The 19,511-nt window shown below is 41.0% G+C and overlaps 1 protein-coding gene across 6 annotated transcripts in view; it reads right to left on the reverse strand.

The window, feature by feature from the left end:
- SLC4A11 (solute carrier family 4 member 11) overlaps nucleotides 1-19,511 on the reverse strand; it is a 252,289-nt gene that overhangs the window by 178,733 nt on the left and 54,045 nt on the right. Inside the window, exon 1 of one of the 6 annotated variants that reach the window (XM_065597282.1) lies at nucleotides 4,940-5,131. The exons of the other annotated variants lie outside the window; for them this stretch is intronic. Coding sequence (XP_065453354.1) covers nucleotides 4,940-4,961 — 22 coding nt within the window. The 5' untranslated portion in view covers nucleotides 4,962-5,131. Of the gene's footprint in view, nucleotides 1-4,939; nucleotides 5,132-19,511 lie in introns of those variants that run through there. 6 annotated transcript variants of the gene reach the window in all.

The following is a 19,511-nucleotide window of genomic DNA, read 5'->3' on the forward strand; positions in this document are numbered from 1 at the left end:
AAACTAGATATTAAGGGCCTGATTCTTTGTTGCCCTGCACCTTGGGCAGTCATTTACAACGGTGCACAACGCACATAAATTGGATTTTAAATGCTACCATTGTGATATGGTAGCATTTTTACCCACACACTTTGCACAGGTGTAAATAACTGCATCAGGTACAGAGCAGAATTGAATCAGACGCAGAGAATGTGGGGGGAAAACTCTGTCAGACTAGAACAGTTTTAAAAGTAGGTCAGATTATGGTTCTTAAAGCCATATTTAACCTATCTTTTATCTAATTTTTATACTCATTCCCACATACCATGAAAACAAAAAGACCAGAGAAAACAAAAATCATCAGCCCCTGAGGTGAAGGCAGAGTTATCTATTCAAGGAGTTAAAAAAATAAATAATAATCTGGGATTAATACAGTATAAAAGAGGAAAAATCATAAAAGGAGGTAAGACAAGAACCTGAGTAAAACTTACTCCTGCGAAGTTGAGTCTGATGCTTTAGACACACACAAAGTGAGACACTCTCAGTTACGTGTCTCTCTCACGCATCCACCCACCAGTTAGGGATAGAGAACATCGCAGGCAGAAGAACATTGGTGACTAGCTCACTTGGCTCCCACTCTGCCCCTCTCTGGGTTTCCCTACCAATGGGCGCCCCAGACTGCACAACACACCTAGGAATGCCTCTCTCGCATGGGTGCTCCAGGAATTTATAAGCATGCGCTAACAGGCCCAGCCTTACCTGCTGCTGGGGAGAAAGGTCACCGAACCTCTCCACAAAGATTGCTGCTGGCATTGAAGGAAGATTGGGATAGAGCAGCCAGACTTGCAACAGACAACTATACCAGAGTGGAGCTGGGACTCTGTCTGCACCTGTTACACCAACGTACTCATTTTATTACAGAAAATTATTATGGAATGGGTAACATCAGGAAATGCAAACTCCGGAGCAACACCACACTATTTAGTAAATCAAACAGGCTTTGCAGAATTTGATTTGTGTGTTATAATTTTGACAGATAATACCAATGTTCAATTTTAAGCATTTTTTCCCCCCAATTTTTATCTTCACAGTTGCACACAATTGTGGGTTTTAAGTATTTTTGGTCTGTTTAAATTTTCACAATTATAGGACATTATGGGGGTATTTAATGGCAGTAGATGTTGAGATACACGTTACAAGCTGATAACCATTAAAACACAAAAGGGTCAACATAGGGTGACCAGATATCCTGATTTTATAGGGACAGTCCCGATTTTTGGGTCTTTTTCTTATATAGGCTCCTATTACCCCCCACCCCCGTCCCGATTTTTCACACTTGCTGTCTGGTCACACTAGGTCAACATCACATCAAAATATATGAAGTAAATATTCTTAAATCGAACTCTAGTAAGTTCTCAAGCTGCATTTTTCTAACTTGGCCTATCTATAATTTTCAGTTATTATTGATGGACATTTTTTCCCCCTCGGTTTGTGGGGGGCGGGGGTAGGGTGAAATAGACGCTTACTGATCTTTACCAACAAAAATCTAATCCTTCCAAACCTAACCATACAATACCACAGGCTGAGAACAGTAAGTGCAGTTCTTCAAGATGTGTTGTCCACACACGTTCCACTCTTGGTGACTAACAGGCAGTTGCCAGTTTGCTTGGAGATGGGTATGAGGAGTCCTATTTGACTAGCGACAGCAGACCAGCCCAACCAAGACGGGCATTCGATCTGGAAGCCTGTGTGAGCGGTAAATATGTGCATTGAGCTCCAAATAGTGTCATTCCGGAGATATATAGAGTAGCTGTTACCCAAACAGGGATCAGAGGCTGCCTGCGCCATAGCAGAATGAGCTGTAAAACTACACTAATCCTAAAAAACCCTAAGCTAAATTGCAGTGTGCGCAACAAGCATATGCTGCTATGGGTTCCATCTCACAGCCACAGGCGAGAAGGACCTGAGAGATGGTTGGACCCTACTCCACGTTTCAGGGCACAGGCATGGCGCCAATACACACTGTTAGCCTAGAGAATCCGATCTCACCAATCCGAGCGCTTGCTCACCAAGAGTAAAAGCTGTGTAGATGTTCATTCGGAGAAGAATGTACGTTTCTCTGTGACTTTAGACACACGCGTGCTATCACACATACAGCATAAATTAAAAGATCCTATTGCCAAGTATATGCAAAGGGAAAAGTTAAAGGAGATGAAAATTATTTACTCACTATATTTAAATGTACAAGCTTAACTTGACTTTTTAGAACAGTCCCTTCATGTACAAATATTGACAGGAAAGGAGCGGAGGGGTGGGGGGGGAGGACCAACAAGCACTCCCAACCTGATCAGCATTGCCTTCTGCTTGTACAAACACCCTTGAACTCCCCTCTATCACCGTGGAAAGATACTCCATTAGAGCCTACTTGGAAGTGCTAGTTGCTATTACACATGAAAAATAAGAGATGAAGGAGAATGGAGGAACAATGGCTACTACAAGGAGAGGTTCCATAGGAGACAAAATACCAGCTACCATTTGATATGCAAGAGGTACATGTGTATGCGATGGACAGGTTTGTTCACTGACGGTCTGTCAAGTGAGTACTCACCAAGCCAGATCTTCGTTAGCGATATGTGACAAGGTAACAGCCCTGTGCAGTCAGCTTCTGCTCTCCCTCTGAAACAAGCTACTGCCGTTCACAAAACTACTTCTCAGCTGCCACCTGACTCTGGAATTTGGGTGCATGTGTTTCCACTGGCAAAGTTCCCTAGGCACCTACGTTTCTGCACAAAGCTGCCATGATCCTGACACCACCAAGCTGCTTGGTGGGATTTACAAGCTATGCATTCCCCCCACCTAGCGTGCCTGCAGGGTCTGATAAGCTGTGCTCTGAGTACACAGCCTACCAAATACGTGGCACTACTCCCAATAGCACAGTGGTTAGAGTGGTCACCTAGGAACGTGGGCTACTAGCCTTCAAATCCTCACTTTGCCTGATTCAGAGCAGGGATTTGAATTTGAGTCTCCCACACCCCAGTTTAGGCCCCTAACTCACCAGACTATTGAGTATTCTAGTGCGTGTCTCAATCTCTCCTGTTGATGCTGTTCTACTATGGCCCAATGAATATTTATTTATACAAAGTAGAATGTGGGATCCTTGTGTCACCGGTTATATGAAGCCTTGGACTAGACAAAACAAACACTCAAGGGTATTTGGAGAGAACCATCATGTTCTGCCAGGGGTATAACTGGATGAGTCAAACAACAAACAACAAAGAGGTGGTCAGTTTGCTGTTCCTCTTTGCCCTGCTCTATATTAGGCAAGTGAAAGGATACATTGGAATTAAAAAGGCAACAAATTTATAGAACAGATGAAAAGGGGGAAAATAACTAGCCTGTGGAACTCATTGCTGCAGGATATGCTCGTGGCAAACAGCCTGTGGCCAAATGCTGGCCTCGGATACATGGATATGGCTGACTCCTAGTTTTGTATCTCCAGATGAAGGCAACATTTGGCCCATAGTTAGGCTTAAGGAAAGATTAGAGACAGAGTAGTAACAGTCATATGGGTTAGATATCATGGCAAGAGTACAGGCTTGAACACCAAATTTCTTTATTGTATCTGTTATTTTAACTAAGACATGTGTTTATGGTGTTTTAATAAAGGCAGCCATTATCGGGGGGGACAGGGGGACGGAGGGAAATAGCTCAGTGGTTTGAGCACTGGCCTGCTAAACCCAGCGTTGTGAGTTCAATCCTTGAGGGGGCCATTTAGGGATTTGGGGCAAAAATCTGTCTAGGAATTGGTCCTGCTTTGAGCAGGGGGTTGGACTAGATGACCTCCTAAGGTCCCTTCCAACCCTGATATTCTAGGATTCCTCTGAGGCACGTCTATATTCATGGATGATTAACACAATAGAATACAGGGTCTCCATTTAAGCCGTTACTCTTTATATCCTATAAGCAGCTGCTATAAGGGGGTCTTTAAATATATGGGTTATCGGCATGATCGATGCCAATGGCTCCATTTCTCTGCCATTAGTATGCTCTCGAGAGCTTTAATGTTTCTCATCATTATGGTCTAATGTATCAATTGGAGTTCAAATATTTGAGAAATATACTGTATGTGAGTTACATATTGCCACTTACATGTAGCCTAAAGGAAAGTTACTTCCCACTTATTTTGTTTGGCATAGTCTCTCATCCAGAAAAGAAAAAAGAAGTTTATATTATGCTGCTTCTGGTGGGTGGAGTCAAATTAGCATAATATGGATATTTCCTTCATAATGATAACAATATAGATCCCAGTATAAAAGCTGCAACTGCACAAGGGGGGTAGCTGATTTTTCAACCTTATTTTGGACATCTGTAGAAAAATTTTCCCTTACTCTAAAAAGAAATCACCAGCTGTTCTTTTGCAAAAGCTGAATTTAAAACTTCAAATTTCCTGGGTCCTGTTGTCAGCAATCTGTTCTTTGTTCCTATTAGCTATGGCTCCAACTATGGGCATGTTTTTACTATTGCTGAAGGAAGCTTGCTCGACCTACGGAGTTATTATGGAGTTGGTTTAGTTATTTTAGAACTTCGATGATGCATTACCAGGGATAATAAACGATGGCCCTTATCTAAGATTTGCCTTTACTGAAGGTATTATAAAGCTCAACGCACAGACAACAAGATCAAGTCCAAATGATGTTATGTGTATTTTATATACTAGTGCAATTTAAAGAACAACCCAGCTGTAAAAGTAACAAATAACTGGAAGAACCCTAAATTATTAGCAACGACAGCTGATGACCTAAAACAAGATTCTAATTTATTGAGTTTTTATTAAAAACAAAAAACAAAAACAAAAAAAATCACTACTTCTATTCTTATTTTAAAAGATGCGTGTGTAAAAAATACCTGTTTTCCTTGCCAGATTATACTAAATTAAGATATAGGAAGAAACAAACTTTACCTGGTACCTTCACAAACATCATCAAGGAGAGCCGAGAGCCATAGAACACTGCGATTTTATGCGGAGCAGAAAGAAGGTATTGAAAATGGCGAGCGAAAACCTAACAAGGAAAGACATCTTCCATGTAAACCGATGCTTTCAGCAGCCCAAGACTCCTTAGCAGCAGGTTCACAAGGACTTGCAGTGAAGAAAAGCTGTACAGTCACAGAACGACTCGAGCAGTTTTTAGATCGGCTCAATACACTTCTGAGACAAACAAGAATCATATGCTGGGATGTGGTTTTGAAAAATCTTCATACTTGGGGATGGTGCCTTTCATCTTTCCGAGCAGACTTAACAGCTGCTGGCAGTCTGCTAACAGTGAGTGCAAGAAGAGCAAAAGAACTAACTCACATCAAGGTGCTCAGTACAAAACAACGTCAAAGTCTGACAGCGTTTCACTCGCCAACACGCCATGTTGGGGTGTGTTAAGAACACTTTGTTTGATATTTTCCCCCCTACCCAAGATGAAAAGTCCATTCTTTAATTTTCTCTTTTCTATATGCTGCACTTAGGCATTCATATTAGATTAGGGATTCATGTAGTGGAGATGCGTTGGACTCCCAAGCTAAGTGGCTGTAACTATACATATTTAATCCAAATACTGTACAATTCCATGTCACTGTGATATTTGGTAAAATATGATACAATAAAAACAGACCTCAGGAAGACGAGGAAGCCAGGATAGTCAGCCCCAAAACTTTGTTTTGCAGGATCTGACATAACAGTTTCACTTTAGATCTCCGCCATACTCAATTAGTTCAATTCTGTCCTCAGGTACTTAGAAGCTGAGAGAATAGAGGTGCTCCTATTGAATGCAATGACTGCTGCGCCCATTTTCAGGTGGGAACTTGACCCAAATGCATATCAAGGTGACACTTCAAAGGGACATCAACTTTAAAAAATGAACAAAAACTCCCCCCCCCCCCAATGTCTGACACTTGTATCAATAGCAAAAATGTAAACAGCAAAGATTTCTGTAACTGTTTACTTCCTGTACTGGACAGCACTTTCTATAGTCAGTTTCACTGTCTGTATGTTTGTAGGATGCAGCGACATGGGAGGGGGAAAGCACTTTAAACAAGGAAAGAAATGGGATAGTTTAAATACACACAAAATGGCAAAGCATCTCAAGGGCAGGTGTAGGGCCTGAAACTTAATTTTTTTTTAATTATTCACATTTTAAAATGATGGCGTCCCTTTAAGCAGAATTTTTTGAACACTGTCCAGAGTAAATCTAGCTTAGTAATATCTTAAACCGTAAATAGGAAAGGGATTGTTATAGACACACAGATTTCATTTTCATCATTTATCGGGTAGATTAGTAGTTGGTGTAAATTGTCATTACTTCATTGACAATTTATACTTCCTTTCTGCAAATCACTTATTCTGGACAATGAAAAGAACTGAATTGGTTTAATTTTTGGTTATAGTCAGTTTCAGAGTTACAACTCTTAATAGGGGAGGTTTAAATTTAAGTAAGTTGCCATGGATTTTTGTAGCTACAAGAATTTTTTTTTTTTAAATACACACCAACAAAATCAAAAGGCCATATCAGGTTATTGATGGTTAACGAGAGCTCTCCATTTAAATTAATTATGAAAATTGCAGCTTGATCAATGGCATAGAGCCCAAAATGTGGGCCCTAAAACTACTGGGAAGCTTTGCTTTATTTATGTAGCCTTAAAAGATATAGTCATGGACCGAAATTAACAGCTCACACTGCTTATAGGAAATTACAGCCTTGTATCTGTAACCACAACTTTAACAAACACTTAAGTAAAAGGAACTAATAATATTAAATTCAAAATTACTTTGTATTTTGCAATCAGACTCCCAGCTTCAAAAACAATCACACTGCTGCGCAAGTTAAGTGAAACCAAGTTCTTCTGAAGTTACAAAGTTTTATTTTTAACTATTACAACCACAAATTGTATTAAATGGCATTTAGGCATCAAAGCTATTTTAGGCAAGTGTGATTCCTATGGCCTGGAGCACTTGATGTGAGAAAAATGTCTGCGTTAAATGACGACTCAGTAGTAATGCAAAAATACTTTTTTCTTTGTTTAAAATAAGAATATAAATGATTGGTTTTGGCAGCATGTCCATTGCTTGGTTTGAATGCTGATTAGCTAGAAGGCTGTAAAGGAAGTATGCTTTAATGCTTCTAAACCACACATTGCTTTTCAAGTGAATGCTTGTTGATGGTTAATACAGATAGTCATGCTGTGGAACTGCACACTAAACAAAACCCGCTATGGGTGTCCCTCATTTTAGTCCCATCCATACCCAATTAAGACAGTCTTGTACATTTTCCATTACAAACCAGTTTTTTGACTCAAAATTTTGCAAGTGTAGTCTGTGGCCTGAGGAAAAATTTCTAAATTCTTTAGGTTAATCAGATAAGCCATGTCAGAGGTACCAGACGCACAAATAAGTGACAATCATATTTTCAAAAATTCTTAATCCTGTTTTATCCCTTCATATCTGAGAGACAGACAAACCTATTTGATTGTGCTTTATTCAGAAGTCCTTACCAAGACTTAGTGTATCTATTTTTGACATTCAGTACAGAATTAGAACCTCAGAACCATCTGTCAGTCTCGGAAGGTTGACCAGAGGTCTAATGAACTTTGTGAAATTTCCAAAGACCAGGCTTGTGTGTGAGAGAGATCAACAGAAAAAACAAATGAATTTCTGACAACTATACATCTTCTGTTGACAGCTTGTCCAGTTGCGTCAGCAGACCCAAATTGTAGTATTGATAAGTGATTTATGGCCCTCAATGCATGCTGTCGTCCAGTCAAGATGGATTTGAGGCCCATCACCTCTGGCTGGTGTTCCAAAAATTCAAAACTAAGAAAGTTTCCTTGCAAAGAGGAGTCATCCCTTATTTGCAATTCCCAATAATTTGCACTCTGCAACTACAGTGTTGCTGACTGGTAAGTAACAGTGTAAACAAATCCAGCCATTTTGTCTCCGTCTACAGGTGGATCTGTAAACCATCCTTTGTCTGACCCTCTGATCTGACTGCTAATATAACAAGTGACCCAGGGTAAGGATAGCAATACTCCAACCCATGCTGGAGACATCTCATCTGCTCTTCTGATCAGGATGAGCAGGAAGATAGCATGCCGATTTCAGGACAATCTCATTAATTGGGATGAGCATTTCCCCTTTCCACTGTAATTCAAATAAGTCAACTAAGCAGCACATCTTCTCCTGAACCACTAAAGTTCTGAGATTCGTAGTCCTTGCCATTCGTGCATGCAGATTTTGAAAGCTCTGGAAATCACCTGGCTGAGATGATGAGGATGAACTTACATTGGCATTCAAAGGAGGAGAGAAGGAACACTACTCAGAATCTTGCACTATTTCTTTCATCAAATCAATCGGAAGGAGCACCTGCATAAGCACAGACATGTGCATAGTCATAGTAGGATGGGACAAAAAAAGTGGCAGTGGGTATCCTAATAGGAATGTCCTGAGACAAGGAAATAGAAACACCTGGTCTTTGCGGTCTTCACAAAACTTCCCCAGAAGGCTAAACACAAAACATGTGGGGCTCATATAGGGTTCCTTGACCTTGCTGTAGTGGAGGACAAAGAGCAATTCCTAGGAATAGAGTAGGAAGGCCCAGACTAAGGATCAGGTCCCAGCGCTAAGTGTCCCCAGATTTGCTTCAAACTCCATCATAGATAGTAACAAGAATAATCCAAAGAACTCCTGGAACCAACCAAACATTCCCAAGAGGCACCCCAAGATGGGGAACAACAGACTCCAGCAAAGACAAGTTTCTTCAGGAAGCAGCCACAGATTAGCGGTTGAGATCGGAATTATCTGATCCAGGCACTTTGTTCACTCACTTGTCTGTGAGAGAGGACTGTGGTAGAAGTGAGAGATCTCAAAGCACTATCCTCCATCATCCTGAGGCGATCTCATGGAGTTATTGGCTCGATGGCACCTGTACTATTACAGTCCCAAATAGCAGCCAGGAAAGTACTTAAAGTCATTTTGCGTGTGGGGGGAGCGGGGGAAGGGGTTCTGGATTCTCCCTGCTTTCTTAAACATTACAGTCTATATCCCTAAAATTCTCAACTCTTCTTCTGATCCTTGCCTCTTTAAAACACAATTTCTGCAAAGCTTTTTAAAGGTAAGTAAACTATGCTTAAAGGATGCACAGGCTAATGATATTGTTAGGTTTATATATTGATTTTAAAGAAGCCAAGCGATATTCCAGTACAAGCCCTTATCTGTAGAAACAGACATGCTTCACCGATGTAATTACAGTTTCTTAGTATTAAATGATTCACTTATGTCTAACAGAATAGAAAAATCATGAAGTAAAGAAATTGTGATCGAGGATGTACTATATTTTGCTATTCAACTTTAAAAAAAAAAAAAACACCCCTCCTCCCCCACCCTACCTGTTACTTTCCCTACAATTTAGAAGCTCCAGGAAATGCCCACAGAATGTGAACCAGTCGGAGTCAAACCTTTTAAACGTTTGCTTTAAAAAAGTTGCTATTTCAGAGCCTCTTGTTGTGGCCTTATTTTCATGAATAAGAGACGGTGCATTGCAACGATAGTGGATATCATTTTAATGTCAAAAGACATTACTCAATATTCAGCATTGATTTAAGTATGTTTAATGGCTGCAATTTGGGGTGCCCCCATTTAAGAAAGATATTGACAAATTGGAGACGATCCAGAGAATGAACAATACAATGATTAAGGTCTCAGGGTAACTAACCTATGGGGAAAGAATGAAACAATATTAGTCTGAATGTCTGAAGGGAGCCAACATTATGAAAGGGAAAAGAATCATTTAGGGCAATTCACAGAGGACAATAGAAGTAATGTAATGCAATTGAAGAAGGTACTTTATGGCAAATATCAGGAGAATGATTTAATCATCAGGAATTTATATTATATTATAAACTAGTCTTCCTCCTCCAAAAAACTAAAGTTATTCAAAAACTTGGGCCGGGAAAAAGAAATTGTAACAATTGTCATGTCTAAGCAAACCTGTATTCTCCAGGTAATGGACTGGAAAAGCTAGTGGGTCTCATCTCTAAATTCAATGGCTCGATTCCAATTCTGTGCCATGAGATTCTAAACTCAATCACTTTACCAAAAATAAAATAATCTGTGTATGTGAGGGGCACAAACAACCTGCCCAGTAAATGTAGATGTGCAGGATTCTGGTTTCCTAAAACTATCGGCCCTTGCACAGCTGTACCTCCGTATGTTTTATTTGTGCTTGTGTTCAAAGATTCTCGCAGGGAGGTGTGATTTGCTTTAAATGGAAGGTGTGAACCCTACACCCTTATTACTCCTGCACTATCCTACCTATACACCTGCTGCATCAGAAACATTTTAAGTGTAATACTAAATACACATGAGCCTGCCCAAATGTGTAATTAATAGATTTCTGGCAACATATCACTTTATATACACACAACTTTCAAACTTCAAAGCTGGATTTGGTATCAGCTTGCAAGGATATCTAGTGCTGTTTAAGATACATTTAAAAAACAATTCTAATCACATTTTTGGGGTGTCCCACCCCCATCTTTCATCCACCCACTTTTAAAACCATCTTCTCTATTATTTATTCAAGAAAAATACCCCAAACTCTACTATACAAGAAGCAAGACATAAAATTAATAGATCGCTTTCTACTTGACAGGTATCAAAAATTGCTGAAGTTTGAAGACTGAAATTTAGTAATTAATATCCTTCAATAAAGAGTTAGTAGTTTCCTAGCTTTAAAAAAACAAAACAAAGACAAAAAAAAAAAAAAAGCTCAAATGCACACTTGATTATGGTGGATTTTGGTTTTGGAATTCAGTCACATGACAGATTAGTATGTCTCTAACTGTCTAAATCAATTTTCTAACCCCATTCTGTTTTCTGAATGCCATTTTGATTGTAAACTCTCTCATGCCCGTCACTTTTGTACTAAGGGCTTGCCAACATGAACAATTAGGCCACACCAAGCTGGCGTGAGGATGTAGCCTGCACTAGCCTGCTGCAGTCTAACTGTTTGTGTGCACCCTGCTGATGTGTTTTAACACTCCGCTAACATGCTTTGGTCCAGTCCTGTCCCAAAGAGGACTAGATCAAAGTGCTCTAACAAATGGTTAGAGAGTGTTAGCAGGGTGCACATGAACATCAGAGCATGGAAAACTAGCGGCCGCTAGAGTCACACCCCAGCTTGCCATGGTCTAATTGTTCACGTAGACAAGCCCTGAGCCTCAGTCTTGAGCTAGGACACCTATAAGGTGTCAAGAGAAATCCTTACGCGTGAGGGAGTGGATATCAGTCTCGATGGTCATCCATTCAAATGGGTCTGAGCTAGAACAACAGGCTCCCTGCAGTCTAGGGACTTACCAGGATGGGAGGGGAAGGAGAACTGGAGTTCAACAACATCACCTGGCCTGGGATTTGAAGCTGCTCAGGAAGGAGGTATCACCTGACAAAGGAGACCAGAGCTTTATTTAACTGGATCGTCTTGAGGAGCAGGGGTTCTCTCCCTGGCCTTCCATCACTAGGAGCAGGAAGACAGAGCATGAGGAGTGGGGTGCAGGAGTGCCCTGGGACTCCAACTGGACCCAAACCCCCAAAGGCCCTTGGAATAGTGAGGAGACTCTTCTTTGCCTAGACTGGTAACTGTTGTGCTATATTTTATTGAGAGCGCGAGAGCGTGCGCAATTGTATGTTGGGAAGACAAGCAAGGCTGGGAAAAGAACAAAAACAAAAAACAAAAGCTAAATAAATAGTCTTGATGCAGTCAATGGCTCCTTAGTCAGACCTTGAGGGAGCCCAGAATGAAAAGAACTACAATCCAGCATATGTGCAACATCCTCTGCACAGCACTGCACAGGTCTTGGGTTCCCCCAGCATGGCTGGTCTTGGCAGGGTGAAGCTGGCCACACCTGGCTCTAGAGATGGCCTGGAAGCCAAAGCCAGGTAGCCGTTCATCTGGCCTGGTGATGATGTGCTTGTTTCTATTCCGTCTGCCACAGGAAGATGATAGGATATCTCCATTAATTTTCTTTATTTTTATTTTCTATCTCCTAGAACTGGAAGGGACCTTGAAAGGTCAGAGTCCAGCCCCCTGCCTTCACTAGCAGGACCAAGTACTGACTTTGCACCAGATCCCTAAGTGGCCCCCTCAAGGATTGAACTCACAAGCCTGGGTTTAGCAGGCCAATGCTCAAACCACTGAGCTATCCCTCCCGCCAACCCAGTGCTCCAGGTAATGTTATCAGCTGGAAGGAAATTGGACAAGCAATGTCCAGGTAGGATTCCTGCTATCCAGTGTGTAGTGAGGAACATCCCATAACCCCTGAACAGTGGCAAGTATGGTATTTGCTCTACCTTTGTGATCAGTTTGTTGGCTGCATTCTGACAACTGCTGTTTGGTGGAGAAATATTGGTTAGGACTGGTAACCATAAAAATTTTGTTGGCTTCAATGTGTCTATGATAATTCTGATGCTATGAATGAGGTGGATGTCTGTTAGTCTAGTGTAGTGCAATTTGGTTAAACTGGGGAACAGTGTTCGCCAAATGAGTACTCGCCATTGAGTAGCAGAGAGCGAACCCCAAAACTACTCAGTGTCTGTGTATAGGATCCTCATGGGGATCCTACCAGTTTGTTCAGATACCGTTTCTGCTTTTGATCCTTTGAGCTACTTTAGTGAGATGGTATTTGTATGTGAGCATGTGATCTAAGGGGACCTCTAGAAACAATCCAAAGCAAGTGGTGGTGCCAACTGCTGACCATTCAAAAAGATGTTAAGCTCAAGTTGACTCTAAGCATAGTGTAGGTGGAAGCATATTGGCATGGTCTTTGATGTACTTGACTTCAGTCTCCATTTCTTTCAACAGCCTTTGAAAGAATACAAACCAATTCTCTCTTCAGAAATGCCATGCAACCACAGTATTTCAAATGGTTTGAATGTGGGGAAAGTTAGGGCAAAATTTGATCCATTAAACTGTACGAGCTTCCAGTAAGGTACGCAACCCATTTTACAGATGGAGAACTAAGGCAGAGAGAAGTTAAATGACTCACTCACCTAAGTGCCTCATGGCAACCATATCACAGTTCAGGTTCTCTTCAAACTTTTGGAAATCATGGTCCCTCAAGGCCAAGCAGATATCAATTGGTGTACATGAACCACCTGGAGATGGTGTGTGGGAGGTCATTGGTCAATACATTAAATAAAGGTTATGTCAGCACTGAACCTTAAGGAAATCGGTTCTTCTGGAATCTCTAGGTGCCGGGTTTGTGGCCCAGAGCCACCTGAAAACATCTACCTTGGAACATCAGCTCAGTTGCCATGGCAACCTCTTGACATCTTGTACGGCAGAGCAGTGTGCCAGATGGCATCACAGGTAAGGTCCAGAAAGAGAGAGCTCCAGTTTGCTTCTCTTCTTAGTATGTATGTGAAGAATGGATTCCAAGTGCTAACACTTGGCCTCGAGTGCTTTGATTGAGTCGGAAACCTGCTTGATCATCACTCAAAAGTTGCTCAGTTGTGGGTATAATTCTCTGCAGGATCAGCCACTCTGGGAATTTGTAGTTACAACTCAGAAGTGACATTAGGCAATAGCTAGCCAATAAAAGAGTGGTCTTTCCCTGGCTTTGGTAAAGCAATCACTGTAGCTTTTGGCCCTATTTTGGGTATCATGTTCTCCTGTACAACGCAGGATAGCCAACTAGTGTAGGCTTTTCTTCCCAAGATGTTGTAGTAGTTGAAGTAACGATGGCCCCAAAATTATGAATTATTAGGATTTAAAATTGCTCAGGCATCAAGCCTTTTGGAAAAGACAGACTGGAGGACAAAGAGAATAAAATCCCCAGGGCTAATGGCTGCATTTCTTCTGAGGAAATTCAGAGCTGCTGCAGCCTTTTGCAAGAGTGTACTGCTGGTGCAGCTAAAGAGACTGCCTGTTTCCCCCGGTCTGTGAATAAGTAAATGAAATATAAAGAATATTAAATCAATATCAATTATAGGATGTACCAGATAGAAGTAGTAAATAGGAAGCTTAATGGAATGTAATATTGTAAGTAAAATGTGTATAAAAGCCAAGTCAACTATAGGCAATACAACTCTGGGCAAAATATTGTAAACGCTAATGACAGGGTTTTACTTCCTGGGTAATCATGTTAGGAAGAAAGGGGTTGTGTTCATTTTGATTTACATAAGAACGGCCATACTGGGTCTGACCAAAGGTACATCGAGCCCAGTATCCTGTCTTCTGACAGTGGCCAATGCCAGGTGCCCCCGAAGAAATGACCAGAACAGGTAATCATCAAGTGATCCATCCCCTGTCACCCATTCCCAGCTTCTGGCAAACAGAGGCTAGGGACACCATCCCTGCCCATTCTGGCTAATAGCCATTGGCAGACCTATCCTCCATGAATTTATCTAGTTCTTTTTTGAACCCTGTTATAGTCTTGGTCTTCATAACATCCTCTGGCAAGGAGTTCCACAGGTGGACTGTGCATTGTTTGAAGAAATTTCTTTTAGTTTAAGTCATAAAGTGAACAAGTATGGCTAATATTTGCCATCAAGCATGCTTATGCGATAAAGTTAGTAAAATACCCCTGTGCTGAAATGGGCAATAAATAAAAAAGGAACTAAAACAAGTGTTTATACGGACACTTGACCACAGAATGGAATAAATCAGAAATGTAACTGGTTAGTGCAGCCATATACATCAAGGTCCCACCAGTATTGTTAAAACAAATAGAACAGAAATGGAAGATTTATACAGCTGTTTTGGTCCGCTGGAGAACAACTTTTCTTGCCTTGTATAATGGACAGTTTAAATTAATTTAAACAGCCTCAAAAATATGGAGAGATTCCGTAAATTACATGAAATTTAAACTAGACATTTCAGCTGCTAGCAGAGTGTGGATGGAGAAGGTGCAACTTGAACAAGCATAACTGCAAAAATAGCCCAGGGATGCACTACAAAATGCAATCACAGAAAGCAACTTGCAGAGGTAAGCTGCAAACCAGCTGCTGTTCAGGTATGTCCCAAGATAGTTTTACCAACAGTTATGGTCTAACTCAGGGGTAGGCTACCTATGGCAGGTGTGCCGAAGGTGGCAAGCGAGCTGATTTTCAGTGGCGCTCACACTGCCCAGGTCCTGGCCACTGGTCTGAGGGGCTCTGCATTTTAATTTAAATTTTAAATGAAGCTTCTTAAACATTTTAAAAACCTTATTTACTTTACATACAACAATAGTTTAGTTACATATTATAGACTTATAGAAAGAGACCTTCTAAAAACGTTAATGTATGCACGCGAAACCTTAAATTAGAGTGAATAAACGAAGACTCGGCGCACCACTTCTGAAAGGTTGCCGCCCCCTGATCTAACTTGTCTTGAACAAGCCTGTATGACAAGCTGCATTGCACAAAGAGACTGCAAAATTCCAATCCTAAATCACAAGCTAATGTCTCATTCCCTGACTGGATTGTGAGAGGGGGAGACTCATTTTGTCTGGACATTTTGAATCTTCGAAAGAATTATGATCACGATCGGATTGCTCCACACCAGCACCTCCAAGAGGAGGAACCAAGTTGGACTGCCCAACAAAACAGGACAAAACAGGACAAAATGGCCTGCCTCCTTCAGCACAGCCTGAAAGCCAAAGACACTTGGAAGGGAGAAAACTGAGGTCCCGAGCTGTCCACCTGGGAGACCTGTTGGTGCTATCAGGTATCTATCTCGGATAGGCACTTTTAATGGTTTCTTTCTATTTTCCAGCTATTTGAGTTGCCTGCTAGTGGACCAGGGAAAGACTAGAGTTGTGTCCATCCTTTGCTCCATCTGTATTTGCAGTGTCATCTCCTGCTTTGAACAGTAACTGAGCTGAAAGCTGATGGCTGAACAAGATCTGGAGATACGCAACACACAGACATTCTTTTGGGTGTTGACCCAAATCAATCGACCACTTCCTGAAACGGAGTACCTAATTAGTAACAAAGTATACATGCACTTGGGTATGTGTTTTAAAGATTGTCACAGTTACAGGGTGTCTTTATTTTGTGAAAGGTTCCAGTTCAGATTATTGTAAAGTAGCTTTGAAGCTAAAATTACTATTGTTGACTAAAATTGTGGAACACTGTAAATGTATCTACCACAGTTAATGTTTTCAGACCTCCTTTCATATTCAAGGTGCATCAGACGTAAAATGAGATTAAGCATGCAAGCTTCTTGAACTGCACACAGTCTACATGGTTTGTCATAAATGCAGGCATTTACGTTAGATAGTTAGGAGAGTTAGTTAGACCCTGGGTTATATAGACCAATTTTCTAATGTATGTAGCCAAATTATATCCAATACTATCTGCGCCTTCTTATATCATATACTATTAGTTGTTATTGTTAAGGGTATTTAATAAACTCTCTAAAACTAACTTCAACTCTAGAATCCTTTCCCTTTAGTTAAGCAATCGAAAGCACGCTAAGGAAGGTGGTACTGGTAATCAATAGTTTGATACCCTATCTTTCTTACATCGTTCTGGTGAGACTGTCAAAAACCGCAGGATATCCTTGTTTTCATTGATTTCAGTGCCTTTTCTATTTCAGAGACTAAACCCACCATGACATCTGGGGCTATGGAGAATCTGATCAAGGTGGGATAGACCTTGCAAACTGGGCCACCCTCAATAAATGACATCTTCAATACCCTAAGCAACCAGCAACTCTTCACTGTGTCTGCTGGAACCAGGACTACTCCCCTGACCTCAGCTGGGTCACTTCTGCTGGAAACAGCCCTCTACCAGCCACCTGCTGGGTCTTTTAACACTTCCCCCACCACTAGCATCATCCGACGCTCATCAAAATAGGGGTCTTCATACCTATATTGATTACTAGCCCCAGGCTACGTTGGAACTACAGAAAAGCAGACTGGGAAAATTACACTAAGCTCGTTGACCAATATATAGTCTGTATCCCATATAACACATGCATAAAGCAAGCTTATTCAAGGTTCACTAATGCAATTAAGACTGCCCCAAGTCTATCCCACATAACTGTCAAAAACCTATGTAACCATGTCTGGACAAGGAATGTGCAAACTTCCATAGACAGTATGAAAAATCAAGTGATCCAGAAATAGCCAAACATCTCCTCCTAGAAAGCTTTAATGCAGCCTGAAGAGACAGTGGGAAAAAGTAAGTTCAGAAATGGATATGTCAAGATCTATCAGGGAAGCATGGACACATCAGGATGTTTGGAGCAGCACAAAACCCACCAGATGCACAGCACTAGAAGATCTCTCAAAAAGTGTTGCCACGTAGCTGGCCAACATCACTAAATCAGACAAAAGAAAATGTTCAAGGTGTCAGTAAAAAGAGAGTGGTGTCAGTACAAGTAATGTTATGCAAGTGACTATAAGTATCGCTAGAGTCAGGGACAGTGAAAGCAGGTGCAAGGAAAGCATCTCCTATCCATACACCTCTATCCTAAGTTTTCTTACCGCTTCAGTTCCTGACCTATCAGCCACATAGTGCGGATCATGATAAGTTATGTCAAACGAATACAAGCTGTGATAACATGGACAAATACCTACTCATGATTTAGCTGAAACCCCTAAATCAATTTTCACTTATAACCTAGCCTAGCATTACCCAAGTCTCCCGAAGTTAGAAACCAGTCAGTGTATTGATCCATTGGGCTGTTTTTAGTTTTATTGCTTACTAGAGACACCAAGCTAATGCCACTGGAAAGTGAACTCCTCAATCCACAGAGCAAAACACAAGCACCGACAGTGCCAATATGGCTAATCAGAAAGCTTTGAGGAGTTTCAGCTGATGGATTATTGTACCCATTCTCTAAGTTACCTAATTCACCATTAACATGGATAATGAATTTATTAGTAGGCAGAAAGCAAAAAGTAGACTTTAAATATGGTATTCTTCATGGACATTAGCAAGGAGTGGAGTCCCACAGGGCTCTGTATTAGGTCAGGATTCTAATGAATATCAACCATGCTCCATCTATTCCTACCCAGGATACATTCATTATTCATGGTTTCTTGGCATGACTCCCCCACCCAGATCCCACAGTCAAAGGGGGTCCTGGTCCACCCCGATGACCATTGTTCCTCTTCACTCCCACCCTGGAGCCATTGCAGGAACCACTCTATGCCTGACACCGAGCCCTCGTCCTCAGCAGCAGTACCAGCAGTCAAAGAGGACTCAAGAGAAGGAGCTGCTATGTTCCACCTCAGACGTAGTTGCACTTCAGTGGTGAGTTGACCAGCTTCTGCAGGTATCTATGGTTAGATGCGGTTTGTAAAGGACAAGACAATACTTCATTAGGAATGTATTTTGTCTCCATCAAAACCCAAACAAGTTTACAGCAGCAGACTCTCTAATGAATAGTTTTTGAAAATGAAAGAAAGAGTTTCTCTGTAATGTCACTGAAAGATGATGACAAAATTCTTGTCATTAACGTATACAATTGCTATATGGTAAAATAGTCTCTCTTTGCATGATGCAGTTAACTTTTCCCCCCAAACAAGACGACGCACACAGTGGAGTATATTTCTTTCTGCTGTCATAAATGATTTTTGTAACAGAACGATGAGAAAGCAAAAGGCAGCAGAGTACATAATACATATGTTCTTGTTTATGATCAGACTCTTGTTCTGATATGATTTATGCTCTTGTTCTGATGTCTTGAAGTTGGGTAATTTGAATGGGAACATTTTAGATCTTTCAAAAGAAAAAGCCACCACCTCAGTATAAATACCCTCTAACTGTACATATGCATCTAAGAGGCTTTTCCAGCCACACAAGAAGCAGACAAAATGTATTTTCCTCAGAAGAACAAGGGATCATAATAAAAAAAAATATAAATCAGGTTATTCAGAAGAATACATTGTTACTATAGGCACAGAGTTTTAGGAGATGACCCAGCCAGTTCTATCATCTGAGAGGGCCAGCAGATATTACCTCCATTGAAAATAAGTAAATATGGGCAACAAATTAAATGACTTGGAACTAGGAAATGATGCATATCACTGGCCTCTATAAGCACATAGTCTTATAACTTATCTTCATACTTCCTCCCTCCCGCCTTCCTATTGTTTGTCACAACCACTCCTTGCACCTTCTCTCCAATCAGATGGAAAGTATGGTCTTTGAGTAAGGGGCCTTATTATGGAAGCTATTGATAGCAACTCTATAGATAGGGATGCATTCTAAAATGGGCCATAAAGTGCTGTTTTTCTCCCAAAGCAGGCGGACAATTGATGTTTCAGGATTTCCATGCACTCTGACTTATCCGTGTGGGTTTTTTGTCTGGTTTCTCATTCTAAATGGGGACTCTGGCAAAAATTCTTCATTGGCAGTTCTACTTTAAGTTATTGACAGGTATCTCTCCAAACTATGGCCAGTTTACACACATTGGAGAGGTAGAACTGGTGAACAGATCCTTTTGGGGGCGGGGGGGTTTGTTTTGTTTTTTTAATCCAAATATTTAATGTTGGACTTTGGG

This window comes from Chrysemys picta, chromosome 5 (assembly GCF_011386835.1).
Source record: "Chrysemys picta bellii isolate R12L10 chromosome 5, ASM1138683v2, whole genome shotgun sequence".
Lineage (NCBI taxonomy): Eukaryota > Metazoa > Chordata > Testudines > Emydidae > Chrysemys > Chrysemys picta.